We start from the raw sequence: 14,508 nt of genomic DNA, 5'->3' as shown, positions 1-14,508 counted from the left end.
AAAGTGGGACTTTCTGGTAGATGCATTTTATGAGTGCAAAGAATCATCTCTCCTTAATGATGATAGTATGTAGTCCAGTGTATTTATGTTGCCTGGGCCACTGTTGAAAGGAGTAAATGTTCCTTTTTTTCACCAACTATTTGTGAATGCAGCACTTAAACCGCTCCACTCCACAAACTGTAACTCATATAATTGACATGTCAAAACCAGGTCAGCGTGTGTGATGATCATAGGTAGCTTCAGGCAGAGCCGGTAAACCTCAAAATGTCAGTTTAGGAGGGTGTTCAACCAGCGTTTACCATGTATAGCTAGCGCTGCGAGTCACAGCTGTGTGTGTATGCCACACCTATACGCCTTCAGTGGCTTTTCTACTTGCACAGCGAGATGGATATCTGTGCTTTCAGTTTGGAGAATGTTGCCTTTAATTAGATTTTTTTCAAACCCTGTGAAATTATATATGTAAATGGCTCTGACTAGTCATTTCAGAAGCATTCTTAAAAATATACTGATACATATTTCTGTATATTCTGTACGTACAAAACACAAACCTGAAAATCCTGAGAATGAAACCTGACATTCATTTTGAAACCATTACCCACAAACAAAACATGTGAGCAGCACATAAAAATAACCTATATATGCACACAGAGAGATACTTATATTCATTTTCAACCACTTATCCAAAGTCAGGTTACATACATACAATTTTTTTAGTGATGCTTCCAAAAAATTCTGTAACCTTGTGTGATCCAGAAGAGATAGCTCACCAGAGGTGTAGGAGCCGCTCCAGCCCTGGGCCAGGCCCAGTGAGTTTCCGCCCCAGGTGGAGGACGGCTTGGTATTGGTGAGTCCTGGTGGGGGTCGAGAGGGAGCTGTGGTGCTACGTGGCCCTTGAGGGACTTTCCACAGCTCATGAGACAAAGAGGCTTGGCTCTGGGAGATGGGCCCCGGGGACCAGGTGGACTTCATGTCAGACAGCTTTCCTTTATTTGGAGAAAGGACGGGAGACAAAAATGCTAAATTTTGTGCCGACAGCTTATGGGGGTTCAGCTATAATGGAGTAATTCTTCGAAAATGAACTGCACTTAGTGAAAACATCAAAGAATAAAATGCACAAGTTCAACAAGAAGAAAAGAAAACATTATGTAACACACTGATATTTCTCTAAATAGTGTTTAAATTTGCTGCAATAAACAAATTGTGTGTATCTGTGTGTAATCCATACGTCTTTTACTCATCGTTTTACTAGCAAACCCAAAAATGTAGCTGACAGGAAAGAAATGTTTAAGTACTGCAAAACACATTTTACAAGGTCCAAAAAGACATGCCCACACAAACACACTCATCTGGGTGTGTAGAAATGACAAGACCACATTATGGTGGTTGGAGAGATGGTTGAGCAAAACAAAACTGCAAAAACATCATTTGCATTGCTTCTGTTCATACCTCCATTCCTATCGCGCAGCAAGTATCGGTTGACATCGTGGATGTTGGTGTTGATGGTGGGACCGCTGGGGACACTGCCAGGGGTCATGTTAGGGTCATTTTCTGGGTCGATGTTCTGAAGGCCTTTCCACGGCACACCGGGGCAAAACTCTGAGCGAGGGAAGCCATGACCAGACAAGACATGAAGACTTGTTTAAGCAACAAAATGAAATATTCAGGAACTTGCAGTCTGCCATCTCATGATGTCCATGCCACCACTTTCTTTAACATTACACCAAAATGATTAAACACATTACTCTGTTCCTCTTTTCACAGCACCTCAACTATGTTCAGACAAAGCTGAAAGATTTGAAGAAGTGTATTGTTTAAACTATCTTTATCATTAACATCGCGTCCTCACCAGGGGGCCAGTTAATGTTGGTCCCGTTGGAGATCTTTTCACTGGGGCTCTTGCCCTGGCCCCAGCTGTCTGCGGTGACTAAGGGGCTGGTAGGGGACTCAGAGCTGGACATTAGATTGTAAGGGCTGTAGGAGTCATCCATCTGAGGGGGCTTTCCTGGGGGGACCAGTGTAGAGGAAGCAGATATGGCACCTAGTGTAAGGAAAAGGAAAACTGTCAATGTCTACAATGTTTTAAGAACAACTTTTGTCTGCAATACATTAACACTAAAAATGACCTACATGTGCATTTATAAAGTCAACAAATTAGCAGTGATATGACTGATATAATAAAGGAAATACATATTTACATAATAGGAGGAAAGAAAGTGATGGCATTTTGACAGATTGTTATCTCAACATTATTAGTTGAAGTCTATCTTTATATCTCGTCATTAAAATAAGAAGCGTAGGAGTCACTCACTTTTTGCTCACTTTGCAACAAAATACAATGAACCAGTAGATGCCCACAGTGAGGGAATATAGGGTATGAGAGACATTTGGTTGATAAAATCTTATTTATTTCTTATCAGAGACTGTCAGACGCAAGCACTCCAGCAGTTTCTGACCCATCCCCCGCAGGATTCTGCTCAGTGAACGAGCTTGCAGTTAGAATGTGTGAAAAACGTTGGTTGGCGATAACGTTCAAGTGACAGGAAACCAGAGAGGTAGAATTTTCTCACATTCTTTGCCTAAACATGACTTTAATATACTGTTTCTATAATTACTACATGGAGTTCACACATAGAACCTTCATAAAAGAGGCTTTGTTGATACTTTTACTTTCTGTGAGGGAAAGTGTGCTTGCGTTGCTGGGGTCGGTTCCAACGTACCGTGCTTATTGAGGTTGTTCTCCATGTTTGAGGAGTTGCCAGAGAGGTTGTCCATGGAGTTGGAGTGTGTCCACTGGGACAGGCGGGACTGAGGCTGAGGGGGTTCCTTTAGGGACAGGCCCCCAACATCCATGCAGTTTACATTCATGTTTGGATTCAGTCCAGCTGCAAACAAAAATATATTTATAATATTTAGGTTATTTTAGTTTATTTCAATTATGAATTTGCGGTTCATTGAAGAAAGTGTGCTGTGTCTTTGGTTGGGTACAGTATGAGACAACTGACAGAAACCTCCTTCCCAGCCCAGACTCACAGAGAGGGTAGGTGCTGTAGGCGTTGGGTGAAGATGGTGACTCTTTGGTGTGCAGTGTGTCGGCAAGGCCCGAAGACTGATGTGGGCCAGTGAAGGGGTCCAGGGTTGATTTGCTGGAGCCAGGGCCTCCGGCAGGGCCACCAGGGGGATGCAGACCAGCGGAAGAGGAGGACGAGGACGAGGAATGGGAGGGAAGCTGCTGCTGCTTCATCAGCAACGCTTGGTACAGCTGTCGTTGGTGCTGCTGGATTTGCTGCTGCATGTTGGTGATTGTACGTGCAACCTAAAAAAAAAAACAAGAGGTGATTTGTCCTCACGGAGTAAAAGCAACAGATAAAAAACAATTAGCAATTTGAAAAAAAAACAAAACAATTAGCAATATTCAAAAACAAAAAAAGCAGAACATCATCTTCCTCCTTTTCAAAAAAGGTTGAGAAAAGGTTGCAAGGTTCAGAAGAAGTAACCCGTTTCTCACACAGACGCACGTTCACAGGTTAAATATAAGGATCCAACACCCCTGTTGTCATCATATGAGAATCAAAATATTTCTTAATATCCTAAAGTTGTGTCACAGTCTTTATAGTCACCAGTCACACACAAACCTAATGACCTCTATGGTCATATTGTGTTGTTGACTCACTTGCTGCTCTTGTTGTCTAATGGGGCCAGAAACATTGCGTTGAGCCTGCATCATCTGCTGCTGGATTTGTAAACGCTGGTACGCCTGGTAAAAAAGGGAAAACAAAAATAGGATAAATGCATTAATGGAGGAGGAAAGAGGTTTGTTTTTTCTTGAAGTCTTTTCAAATACATAAGCTTTTAGTCAATCATTGGAGCCCAGTATAGGGCATGAACTTAAAAAGTACAATTAAGCCATTACAACAGTAAGGCCGTTTTTAATACTTTGTAGTTTTTGACATGTAAGAGGTTCTAATGTAAGTGGAGATGAAACCAATCACAAAGAAGAGAGTGAAGAAGGAAGCATCCTGACTCACCATTTGCAATTGCTGAAGTTGGTACAACAGGGTCATTTGTTGAGGGTTTATTGGTGAAGTTAAAAGTGCAGGATTCAGACCGATGTTTTTTGCTGCGAATTGCAAGAGCTGTGCTTGGACCTGGAGGGAAAGCACAAATTCAAAGGGTAGAAACAGAAGAAGAAACGTTAGTTATTGCAGATGAAACCCGGTGAACTGGAGCAGCTACGACACAAAACAAAACAGAAGTCTTGCTAAATCAAAAGGTTTTAAAGGTCACAATATTTTATCCAACACTAACTTTTAACAATGTTCTAGTTTCTATAATACAGTCTGTTGGCAGGAGAGTATGTAGCAAGTGTCAAGCAAATTACTAAGTGGTGAATAAAAGGTACAGTCAGATGACAATTGACGTAATTAAGATATGTCTGATACAGATATATAGACTATATATAGTCTATATAGTACTTCTTATATAAAGAGAACACTCATAGAAAACTAAGAAACTGTACATATTCAGGTGTGGTTTCTAATAGTAGGAAACTACATCAGCTGACACAGAGGCCCGTTTCCTACCAACAACATCTACATTGTGAGTGTCTACCTGAGGGGAGAGAAACTGAGGCACTTGAGCACGTAGACTAGGCTGGGAGGAGCTGAGAGGTGGCACTGGTGGCTGAGGAGGCTGCTGCTGCATGGCCCGGGTTTGTGCTGCTCCACTACCGCCAAACATTCCACTGGGTATCTGTAAGTCAGAGAGGCACACTTTAGGTGCATTTAAATTACTGCAGCTGTTTCATATCTTGAGAACTGAGCCAGTTCTTTGGGAGTAACCTATGGCAATACTGATGAATCCTGTATTGTGTGGAGGGAATTTCCCAAAAACAGGCAGATGAGAAATCAAAAACATGGATGTTGATCGTGCACATCAACAAACCAAAAACCAGCTGGGGAGATCAGTGCATACACCACAAAGATGTGATGCAAAGAGCCCACGATCCTCAAGTTGCCCCTGCCTTTTAACGCCTCTGTCCGCCTACAGTGGAACGTCTGTGTAGCCCAATCAGACTGCATGCACCATCTCATCCTTTTTACCGTGTGTGTGGAGATGTTTACATTCTCACACCTGCATCGCTGGCGTCTGACTATCAGAGAGGAAGGAGCGCTAAGTCTCAACAGACAGAGACACACATCTCCCTGGCCTTGGTTTAGAGCTAGAGTCCATCAGGCAGAGACAACCAGTGAACAATCTAGGTGAAATGTCCAATACATAAAACAGATGACAAAACATAAGATATTGATTGCAGAACATAAGCCATGAATCATATAATAACCGCATAGAAAAAGGAAGAAGTCAAATCAATTCAACACCTGACTGATTGCACTTGAATAAAACAAAAGACGACTTAAGAGCAATTACATGTTTGTCTCACACAGCTTTAAATGTGCACAAGGAAAAACCACAAGCTTAGGTTTAACTTCACATTATACTCTCTGCCCCGAAGCATTTACTGCATGAACAATATATAAATAATGATGAAAAATTAGTTATTTAGATCAACATTGCCTGTAAAAGCTAGCTTCATCCATATTTTCATTCCCGTGTTGTAGAACAGGCCTTTCTATTGGGTGTAATAAATGAATAAATAAGGCGTGCTTAAAGTGTCTTTGTTTGGCCTTCAAGGGCATACTGTAGTTTTTCTAGGCCATGGCTGCCTCTAGGGGTGATATCTGATAGAGCATAACTATCTGATTTCAACAGGCACTTCAGGCAAGGTCACACACGAGTGGGCGATATAAAAGTAGACATTTAGCAGGGTATGTGTGGTGTGCGTATAACTAATTAGATTGGTGTTGTTTCTATCACCATTACATTTAAAATAAAAACTATTCAGCCACGAAAGATATAGTAAATTTTTACTTTTAGTTTAAAATGTATGAATGTGGCTTTTATGTTGTTTTGGAATTCAGAGGCATTAGAGTCTCTGAGTCGTTACTAATGTATCTTCAACTGTGGACTATAGGTTTTGTGCAATATTGTTGTGTTGGATATTTCACCATTTCCCCTTATACATTACGGCCATTTTGAACCTATGAACCTATCCTCTTACTATATATAAAAAAGGAGAAAACAGTAAATATGTATGCATGAAAATACTGCTGTTCTATTTTATATCAATTTATCAAAAAACATACACTTTGAACATTATTAGTACAGTATCAACAGAATATATTCAGCATCACTAAGGGAGGTTTACTACAGGTTTTTAACCAGCTGAAGCTTGGTTCACTAGGAATGTTTTTACCTGTCTGTTGTTCAAGTTTTGCATGGCTAGCCCCGGGCTGCCCTGTCCCAGACCCTGCCCAGGAAGGCTACTGTTGGCCAGGGGGAGCTTCAGGCTGGGGGAAGGCAGAAACGGTGATGGGGGGGCGTCATCTGAAAGAACACCATCCTGGACCAGGTCGAAAGAAAAGAGACACAAGTTAATATGTGAAAACAGTTCTTATGATGACATTTTACTACAGGAAATGAAACTTATATAACAACTTATATATTTTTTTTGTATGTGTCAAAACAGGTTAGGTTTGTTCTTCATTATAACATAAATAATAATTTTTTTTCTACCTTGTCAAGAAAGGCGGTGCGGTCGGAGGGGTCTTTAGAGAGTGCAGAGGGCCGACACATGAGGGGCTTGTTCATGCCATTGCTGTAATCAGACATACACATGCCCCGTTTGTCCAGGTCTGTCTTCTTCTCCAACAGGGCGGCTGGAAGCAGAAAGGCAGAGCTACGCGGTAAGAAAATATTCAAATATTGGATTTATGTACTGATGGTCTTTAAGCTGCCTTCTCTTAACAATACATAATTAGAAATTTCCAGCATAATCAAATAAAAGACAAACTCATATAAATATACTGACAAACTTACTCATGGCCTGGTCAAGATTCATGTTGTTGCTCTTTAAAGCCTCCTCAGCAGGGTCTCTCTGTAACACAGTAAACAGGGTTTTAAAGATCGTATTGTAGCGTGACTCATGGAAAGGCTAGCGCTAATTCTGAATGCAAACTGAGCATGAGTCTCAAGTTTAGATGGTTGTGTTCATGCTTAATTAACTAATTGTGTTTCTAGCCTGTAGTGCAGTGCATTAATTAAACATTTTAAAAGTGGGACATTTGTGGTTATTTTGGGGAAAAAAATGCCTGCTTGACAGTAGGATCTTTCAGTTCTTTGTGTGTCAGTGTGAGTCCAACTTACTGGGAAGCCCATGTCAGTTAGCTGTTTGATTAGACGGTTCATGATCCAGGTTTCATCTGGTTTATTGCCCATCTTCCCCTAAAAAACACAAATAAAACAGATTTCACCATGATTAAAATTCTTTCACACACTTCTACAATACATCATTATCATCTGCCTGATTTCGTGTGTTGTCCAACCTTGCTTGGGCCCTTCTTGGGTCCATTTCCCCAAGAGTTGCACGAGGAGCTGCTCTCCTGTGAGGTGGGGCTATTCCACATGTCCCCATCGTCAGCGTCCCATTGGCCAGTAGACATAGATATTTCCTCGCCTCCATTTCCCCATCCATCTTGCATAGGTTTGGGGCCTGAGGATGATACGATGTTCGACATTACCATCCAGTCTCAATAAAGCTATGAAAACAAGAAATCTGGCTGGTCTCAAGGTACCTTCTGCTGGACTGTACATCTACATTTAAAATGCACAGAAACATTTCAGAGAAGGTGCGGCAGGTCATTTTTAACCCGACCACTTGGTGTCACTGTTGCCATTTTACAGTCTGCTTTTTTGTCTCCCAAACCTCACTATTCCGTTTTCAACATTTCTAACCAGCAGCACAAATAACAAAGACCTACTGAGGCGTTGAATTGCTTTAATCTCAGCAAGATGCCAGTAGCACTATCAAAAAACGTGCCAGAAATGGCACAGGTCTCAAGAAACTTCCTGTTTTTGTTCCTTTAACTGACGTTAAGTCGTCCGACTCTGTGCTGCAAGTATAAAATCATATAAAATAGTAGTATGGCTAAATTATATCCTATGGTAGTACAGACACCAAAATAAGGTGTGCATACAAGAGTGTGATGATCACAGCCAATGGTACTTAACTAATTCCTGCTTGTCACTACAATCCAACACTGCAAGGCCAGTTTTACCACCACACATCACTGTCATCTGAGTGATACCTGGTTTGCAAGGTGCAGAACCTGAGGCTCCATTGGCCCTTCCATAGGGTCCAGAGGGCTCGTGGCCACTGCCCCCCCATCCTCCTACTCCTTGTGGCTTGCCCCAGGCAGAGGTGCCATTGTCCACAGTTGATGTTGGAGCTGCTGGCTCACCCCAGGCAGGCTCTGACTTGGGATGAACATTGGGAAGCTCCCCCCAGCCTTGAAGAAAGAGGTATGAGTTATAATTTTTGCAGGTCCTCATAATAAGCTGCAGTGACACTTTTAACAGTAAACAAATTATTTGTGTGGGTGTCTATTTGAGACAGTTCAAGCCAGATTGTGCAGGCATATACGTCATCTCTTTTATATCCATTTATATTGGCTTCAGTAGAAATGGCTAAATATAGCAGTGTTCAGAACTGTGCCACAAGGTGGTTATGATGGTCATACAGTAGCGCAAACAGCAGGGGGCAATGGTCTGTTTCCATACTTAAGTGTTTAATGCTAAAGCTGAGCCCTGTTTACATTTGTGGCCTTTGTCTTTAGAAACACTGTTTCTAACGTCTGCAGTACAAGCGTAAGTGTGTACCAAGTCTTGAACATGATTGCAGGATTCTAGATGACCATGCCTATATGATAGACTACCTGCTTGGTTAGATGGATTATACATTTTCTTTACATTTTTAGAAAACAAAGATCACTTTATTTTCACGTAGTACAAAAAAAACCACAGCTTTATTACCTGGGTTGGCGAGAGGGGGTCTACCCTGAGGGCCTGCAGCTGGATGAGACGCGCCATTGTTGGGTGACCCATTGTTGTTTCCATGATGTTGCAGGTGTGTTGGGGCTTGGCCATGATGGGTGTGGTTGTGCATGTGATGAGTATGATGGTGATTGTTGTTGCCAGGGCCGACAGAGTGATTGTTGTTGTTATTGTTTGGCATAATAATTCCACCATTTTTACTGGGTGGTGGGCCATTGTTTGCAGGGTTACTGCTGAGATTGTTACGATCCCACATGTTGACAGTCTTCTTATAGGTGTTGGGATCGCCCCAAGTAGATGTTCCATCATCAATCTCCATCTTCCTGCGAATAGAAGGGGGGGAAGGCTCCTCCCAGCCGGTGGGTTCCATGCCCTGGTCCTGTTTGTTGGCACTACCCCAGTTAGAGGTGTTTTGCTTCACAGAACCAGGACCACCCCAAGAGCCAATGCTTCCACCTCCTCCACTGCCGGTGCTGCTGCTGCTGCTTTCTTGAGGCTTGGATGAGCCCCAGCCTCCCTGCACAGGGCCACTGGTACGTGGTGTTTCCCCCCAGCTGCTATTTTTCACCGTAGGAGTGGTCTTAGCCCATCCTCCTCCTCCATTTCCTCCTCTTTCCTTCCATCCACTACTTCCTCCATTGCTTCCTTCTCCTTCCCACATACTACTGGAGGACACATTGTTCTTAACCTCTGGCTCTCCCCAGTCACCTGTGCTGGAGCCGCTGGAGCCTCCATTACCATTGCCCCAGCCACGTGAGCCTTTGGGGCTCTCTCCCCAGCCAGTAGATTGGCTTTTTGTTAAGCCATCATCCCAGCTAGTTGACTTGTCCTCAGAACCCCAGGATGAGTTACCTCCGCTTTTAGGACCACTGGCAGGCAAAGGATCACCCCAACCACTTGTAGTGCCATTAGAGGCTTTGTTGAGTGGCTGTGTAGCTTCTCCCCATCCTGGTCCGCTCTGAACTGGCTGAGGTGGAGGAGCTCCCCAGCCAGAGGATGATGATCCCTCAATTTTGCCTCCAGACCCAGGTCGCTGACTTGGGCAAATGTTAGGGCTGATGGTACCTCCATTAGTGGTTAAAGGACCACCATTAGAGCTGGAGACTCCTATTGTGTCTGAGCTACTGTTGCTCTTTCCATCATCAGAGTTGGCTTCTTCCATTTCCCATACAGTGTGCTGCCGGATGGGTGTTTGTCCCCACCCCGAGTTGCTTAGCACCCTCGGATCCAAGTCTTGCCGAGGTAGCAGAGGGGTAAAATCCATGCTGGAGGACCTGTCTCTGTGGTGAGAATGACCTTCGCTGCTGTCACCACTTCCCTCACTTGCTGGGGCTGTTCCAGGCTGCTGGCCCCATGAGCTAAGTTGCTGGTCTTGGCCAGTACCAGTATCTACAGAGTCCCAGCCTTTGGATGCTTCTCCACCGGTTGAGGATTTACCCCAGTCACCCCAGCCACCACTTCCATTACTCCCACCAGCACTGCCTTGGCGGCCCCAGGCAGAAGGGCCTCCGGAGGGAGTTGAGTCCCAGCCTGAGTCTTTGGGGGAGTCAGGCGCCTTGGTTTCTCCACTACCCCATACAGAGCTGCCTGTTGTGTCCCCATTAAGCTGGGATGATTCAGTGGGTGACTGGCCTCCCCAGCCAGTTATCCCATGGATAGGGCTCATAGGCTCCTGAGCTTGCTGCTGTTGTTGTTTGGTGTGGTTTGGTCCATCTGTGTTAAGGTTAGTAGGTTCCATATTGAACGACAAGCTTGTCTTGGTTGATGGGTGCGGTTGATCATTTTCATTAGCATTTATCATGCCAACCCAGCCTCCACTACCATTGCCTGCAGCTCCCAGGCATCCATTTGCCATATTTACATTGCCATTAATACCTGGTGGAAGTGAAGAGGGCTTTGACACCCCATTTGGGCCAATGCCACCTCCACCACCCTCATGGCCCAGAACAGGCCAGGCCGATGGGTTGGCATTAGGATTGAGGTTTAAGTTAAAATTAGGAGTGCCCCAGTTGTTAGGCATTCCTACATCTTGTTTCCCATCTGAACCCCAACTTCTACTACCACCTATTGTGTTGGCTGATCCAGAGCCTGTCATCATGTTACTGTTACTTTTGAGAGAGGGGTAGTGGGCCTGCTGGCCTGCGGCACCTGTGGCCATACTCAGAAAACAACTACTAGTGGTAGTGACAGCACTGGTGTCTGAGCTAGAGCTGACTGAACCCAAGGGGCATTCTGGTTCTGCAGGCTGATTGGGACCACTGCTGTGGCTAACAGTTGGCCAAGTTTCTCCGTCAGTAATCACTTTATCCCAGGTGTTGGCACTGGTAGAGATGTCAACTGGCAAAGAGCTGCTCCAGTGAGAGGACTCATACTGGGCACCAGGGACACGCTGAGGAGATATGTCTAAAGAGAGGACAGAGTGGGGGTGAGGAAACAGAAGTTGTGTGTGAGGGGAAGGGGGATGCAATACAATGCAATATAGGGGAGATAAATCAGAGAGAAGAAACAGAGAGAACAGAGAGAGAGAAACAGAAGAAGATTTGTTTTAGAAAAGATAAAAAAATGCAAGATATAATACAGAAGAGATTGTGAAGGGGGCAGAAGGTAGAAAAGGGAAAAAAACAGGTCAAAATACAAAACATGTAATATATTTTATGTTAATTTCCTAGACAAATTCTATCAGTTATACATTCAAAAACCCAATATACTATCAGAATGCACAGTGGAGCGTGTGTGGCAGACACATACATTTTTGCACTAGAGCAGTCAGCCAAACAGAATTATGGAGATGGAGTCCATATTGCCTTTACCCATCCTCATTCTCCTCCTTTTTGCAGTTACTTCACTTAACTTCATTTCCACTACTGTTTGCAACTCATTTTATGTCAAGTTGTTTCAATAACGCTACCTGTCTAGCTGCCCTTACCCATTATAATACCCCATCCCCCCATGTCTTTCTCTGGCCACGTCGCATCACTTTTATCTGTTCTGCCCCCACCATTCCCTACCCTTTAATTCCTCCCCCTCTCCCCTCTGCTCTCCCCTAGCACCCAGCAGTGAGAGGCCCATCAGTCTCCATCGTGGCTTCGTAGCTGGGACTGTGAAGGGAAGCCCAAGTGGAACGCTGCTCATTTATTGGAATGAAACCGAGACGGCTTCTCATCCATCACTCCCTACGCTCTGATGAGCCTACTCCTCCTTTAACTGCACCACAAAACACTTCCTACAAGCTCGTCTGAATAGATGCATGTGTATGCAATACTCTCACTATCATGTATCTACTCAATACTGTATAAATATAATTGTGCATAAATTATTTATTATTTACTACACCAAATTCTGAAAGACTTTTAGACCATTGAGTAATGAATTCAGGTCTGTAACAAAGAACATAACTTTTACAGCAATTCTCTAATCAACATGATAGTGCCCATAAGCTATTTGATTAGGCAGAAAAGCATCCCATCTGAGGGGGAACTAATAATAGGCAGAGTCCCTGCTCGAAAGGGGTAATCAATCAGTTGGAGGCAGCTAATCAATGATCTTATTAATGCTAGTGGGTGAAAGCAGGGAGGATATTGATCCACCATGCAAACATTCTAACCACTAGGCTGGCTTTGTATAATGGGTTTAGAAACCAATGAGAACTATGAATACCACTAGCACAGACCGACCACGGTTATACACGTACAAAAACTAGATATTTATCAGGGTATGTCTTTTTTACCATCCAAGCTACAAATAGGCAGGTGTTTCAACTGTAACACACCAAATGTTACAGAATTTAAAATACAAATTGTTATGCAACTAATTTTTGTGAAATATTTGCTAGGATTGGTACTAAGGGCTCCTTACCTCATTATTTTGCTATTATGTTCAAAGATTTCAATAGTTAGAAGTTAGCCATCATTAAATAATTATATTAAAAAAATTGGTTAAACTAATTCAATCAGATGATGGAAAATCCATTTGTTTGGATTGTTTGGACACACATGCCTTACTGTAAAGGTGCTGTAAACGCATCTGCCAGTAACAAAACACTGCATCATTAAAGCCAAAGTGATCTCTGCAAACCGCTGTACCTGTGCCATATTTAGCGCTCTTCTAACGCAAAGAGAGGCTGTCAATTAGAAAAGTTACTGCCTAATCCCAGTTTGCTTGACAAATAGAGACAGACAAAAATAAAAGTAATGCCTGCATGTAAATCTTTCTTTGAAACGTTTAAGTGAACAAAAAACAAAAAGGCAACTACCTAGGACCCAATGTCTGCAACACTGACTGCTTGGCAAAAAATAAGCATCCAATTAGATCTATAGATTTAGCAAGCAATCAATAAACCCTAAACGAGTTCTTTTTAAAAACATGCTAGGGTAAAGTACATGTAGTTCTGTATAATAAATAGGGTACTTCAACATCTGGAATGAGGCCACCTTTTTCATAAAGTGGTTCTTTCATCGACCATATAAGCAAGGGTTAAAAAACCCCAACCCCTCCCCCCAGAGATAAAAGTCACATAGACACAACACAAAAAGTAAAAGCAGTGCATGTTACAGTAGGGAAACGTGGTCAGTGAGACAGAGGGAGGAAGTGAAAAATACCTGAGGAAGAGATGCACAAGCACCACTTTCTTACACAGATCTGTGCTGAGATGAGACACAATAAACATCCTCTTTGTCATTCAGTGACAGGATAAAACTCATGCAGTATGACTGGGTGGGTTTCTGCAAACGTACTAAGATCTGTATGGTATGAGCAACTTTGATTATTCACTTCAACAAACATGTAACATAACATCCGACACAAGTGCAGCATGTTATGTGCGACTACGAGTGCATTACACTGCATGGACGTCAAGTCTGTGTGTGCGTGTGGAATAATGGAAAACACTTTTATTCTTTCACCTCTGCATGCCTTGAACTCCCTCTCCAGACATTTCAACAAAAAAGGGTCTTGATGGTTCTTGGCAAATTAGTGATTTGGCAATGAAGGGGGCAGATAGTGGGACAAAAACGAGCTGAACATGCAAAAACAAAGAAAGGGGAACAATTATTTCCATCTAGCGTTTACAATCATGTGTCAGTAATGTGGTTGGTTGCAATTAGCAGGGCAGACTCTGATTATGCTCTGTGAAAGAAGAGGGTCAAAAATAAAAACAAAGAGGGCCCTCAATGGCTCCTTATTCTTCCAACAGCCCTTTTTGTGTCCATGCATGCGTGCACACAAGTCTGCTTTAATAAAAATCTGAATGCTGCAGTTAAATATAACTAAAAATACCTAAAAAAACTATTGAATAGAGGAAATCGGTAAATGTGCTGTGACAGAAACATTAAACAACAGCAGCAAGACATTAAAACTATGTGAAGCCAGTTCGCGGGTGCTGAGGCAAAAATAAGCTTGAGATGAGCTGATAATGAGGCGACCTGCCATCATAGAAATGGGCAGGTAGCCAAGAATTAAATGTCTCCCCTCCCCTCTGAATCAGATGAAAGGCAGGGTGACAGAAAGAGCGGAGGAGAGGGTGGTGGGGAGAGATGGGGGAAAGTCTGGGGGGAGGGGACGGCA

At 43.1% G+C, this 14,508-nt stretch overlaps 1 protein-coding gene across 3 annotated transcripts in view; it reads right to left on the bottom strand.

Moving 5' to 3' along the window:
* Window positions 1-14,508, bottom strand: part of tnrc6c2 (trinucleotide repeat containing adaptor 6C2) — a 42,796-nt gene that overhangs the window by 7,958 nt on the left and 20,330 nt on the right. For all 3 annotated transcript variants that reach the window (XM_029151402.3, XM_029151411.3, XM_029151421.3), the window contains 15 exons: window positions 8,926-11,349; window positions 8,202-8,402; window positions 7,440-7,606; window positions 7,261-7,338; window positions 6,934-6,991; window positions 6,631-6,773; window positions 6,311-6,457; window positions 4,609-4,749; window positions 4,026-4,145; window positions 3,671-3,754; window positions 3,031-3,313; window positions 2,718-2,882; window positions 1,847-2,038; window positions 1,447-1,596; window positions 768-983 (listed from right to left, as the gene is read on the bottom strand). In XM_029151402.3, the coding sequence (XP_029007235.1) occupies window positions 768-983; window positions 1,447-1,596; window positions 1,847-2,038; window positions 2,718-2,882; window positions 3,031-3,313; window positions 3,671-3,754; window positions 4,026-4,145; window positions 4,609-4,749; window positions 6,311-6,457; window positions 6,631-6,773; window positions 6,934-6,991; window positions 7,261-7,338; window positions 7,440-7,606; window positions 8,202-8,402; window positions 8,926-11,349 (4,569 nt within the window). The remainder of the gene's footprint in view (window positions 1-767; window positions 984-1,446; window positions 1,597-1,846; window positions 2,039-2,717; window positions 2,883-3,030; window positions 3,314-3,670; window positions 3,755-4,025; window positions 4,146-4,608; window positions 4,750-6,310; window positions 6,458-6,630; window positions 6,774-6,933; window positions 6,992-7,260; window positions 7,339-7,439; window positions 7,607-8,201; window positions 8,403-8,925; window positions 11,350-14,508) is intronic.

Source organism: Betta splendens, chromosome 1 (assembly GCF_900634795.4).
Source record: "Betta splendens chromosome 1, fBetSpl5.4, whole genome shotgun sequence".
Taxonomy (NCBI): Eukaryota; Metazoa; Chordata; class Actinopteri; order Anabantiformes; family Osphronemidae; genus Betta; species Betta splendens.
The sequence above is the reverse complement of the archived record's forward strand: the minus strand, read 5'-3'. Positions and strand labels throughout refer to the sequence as shown.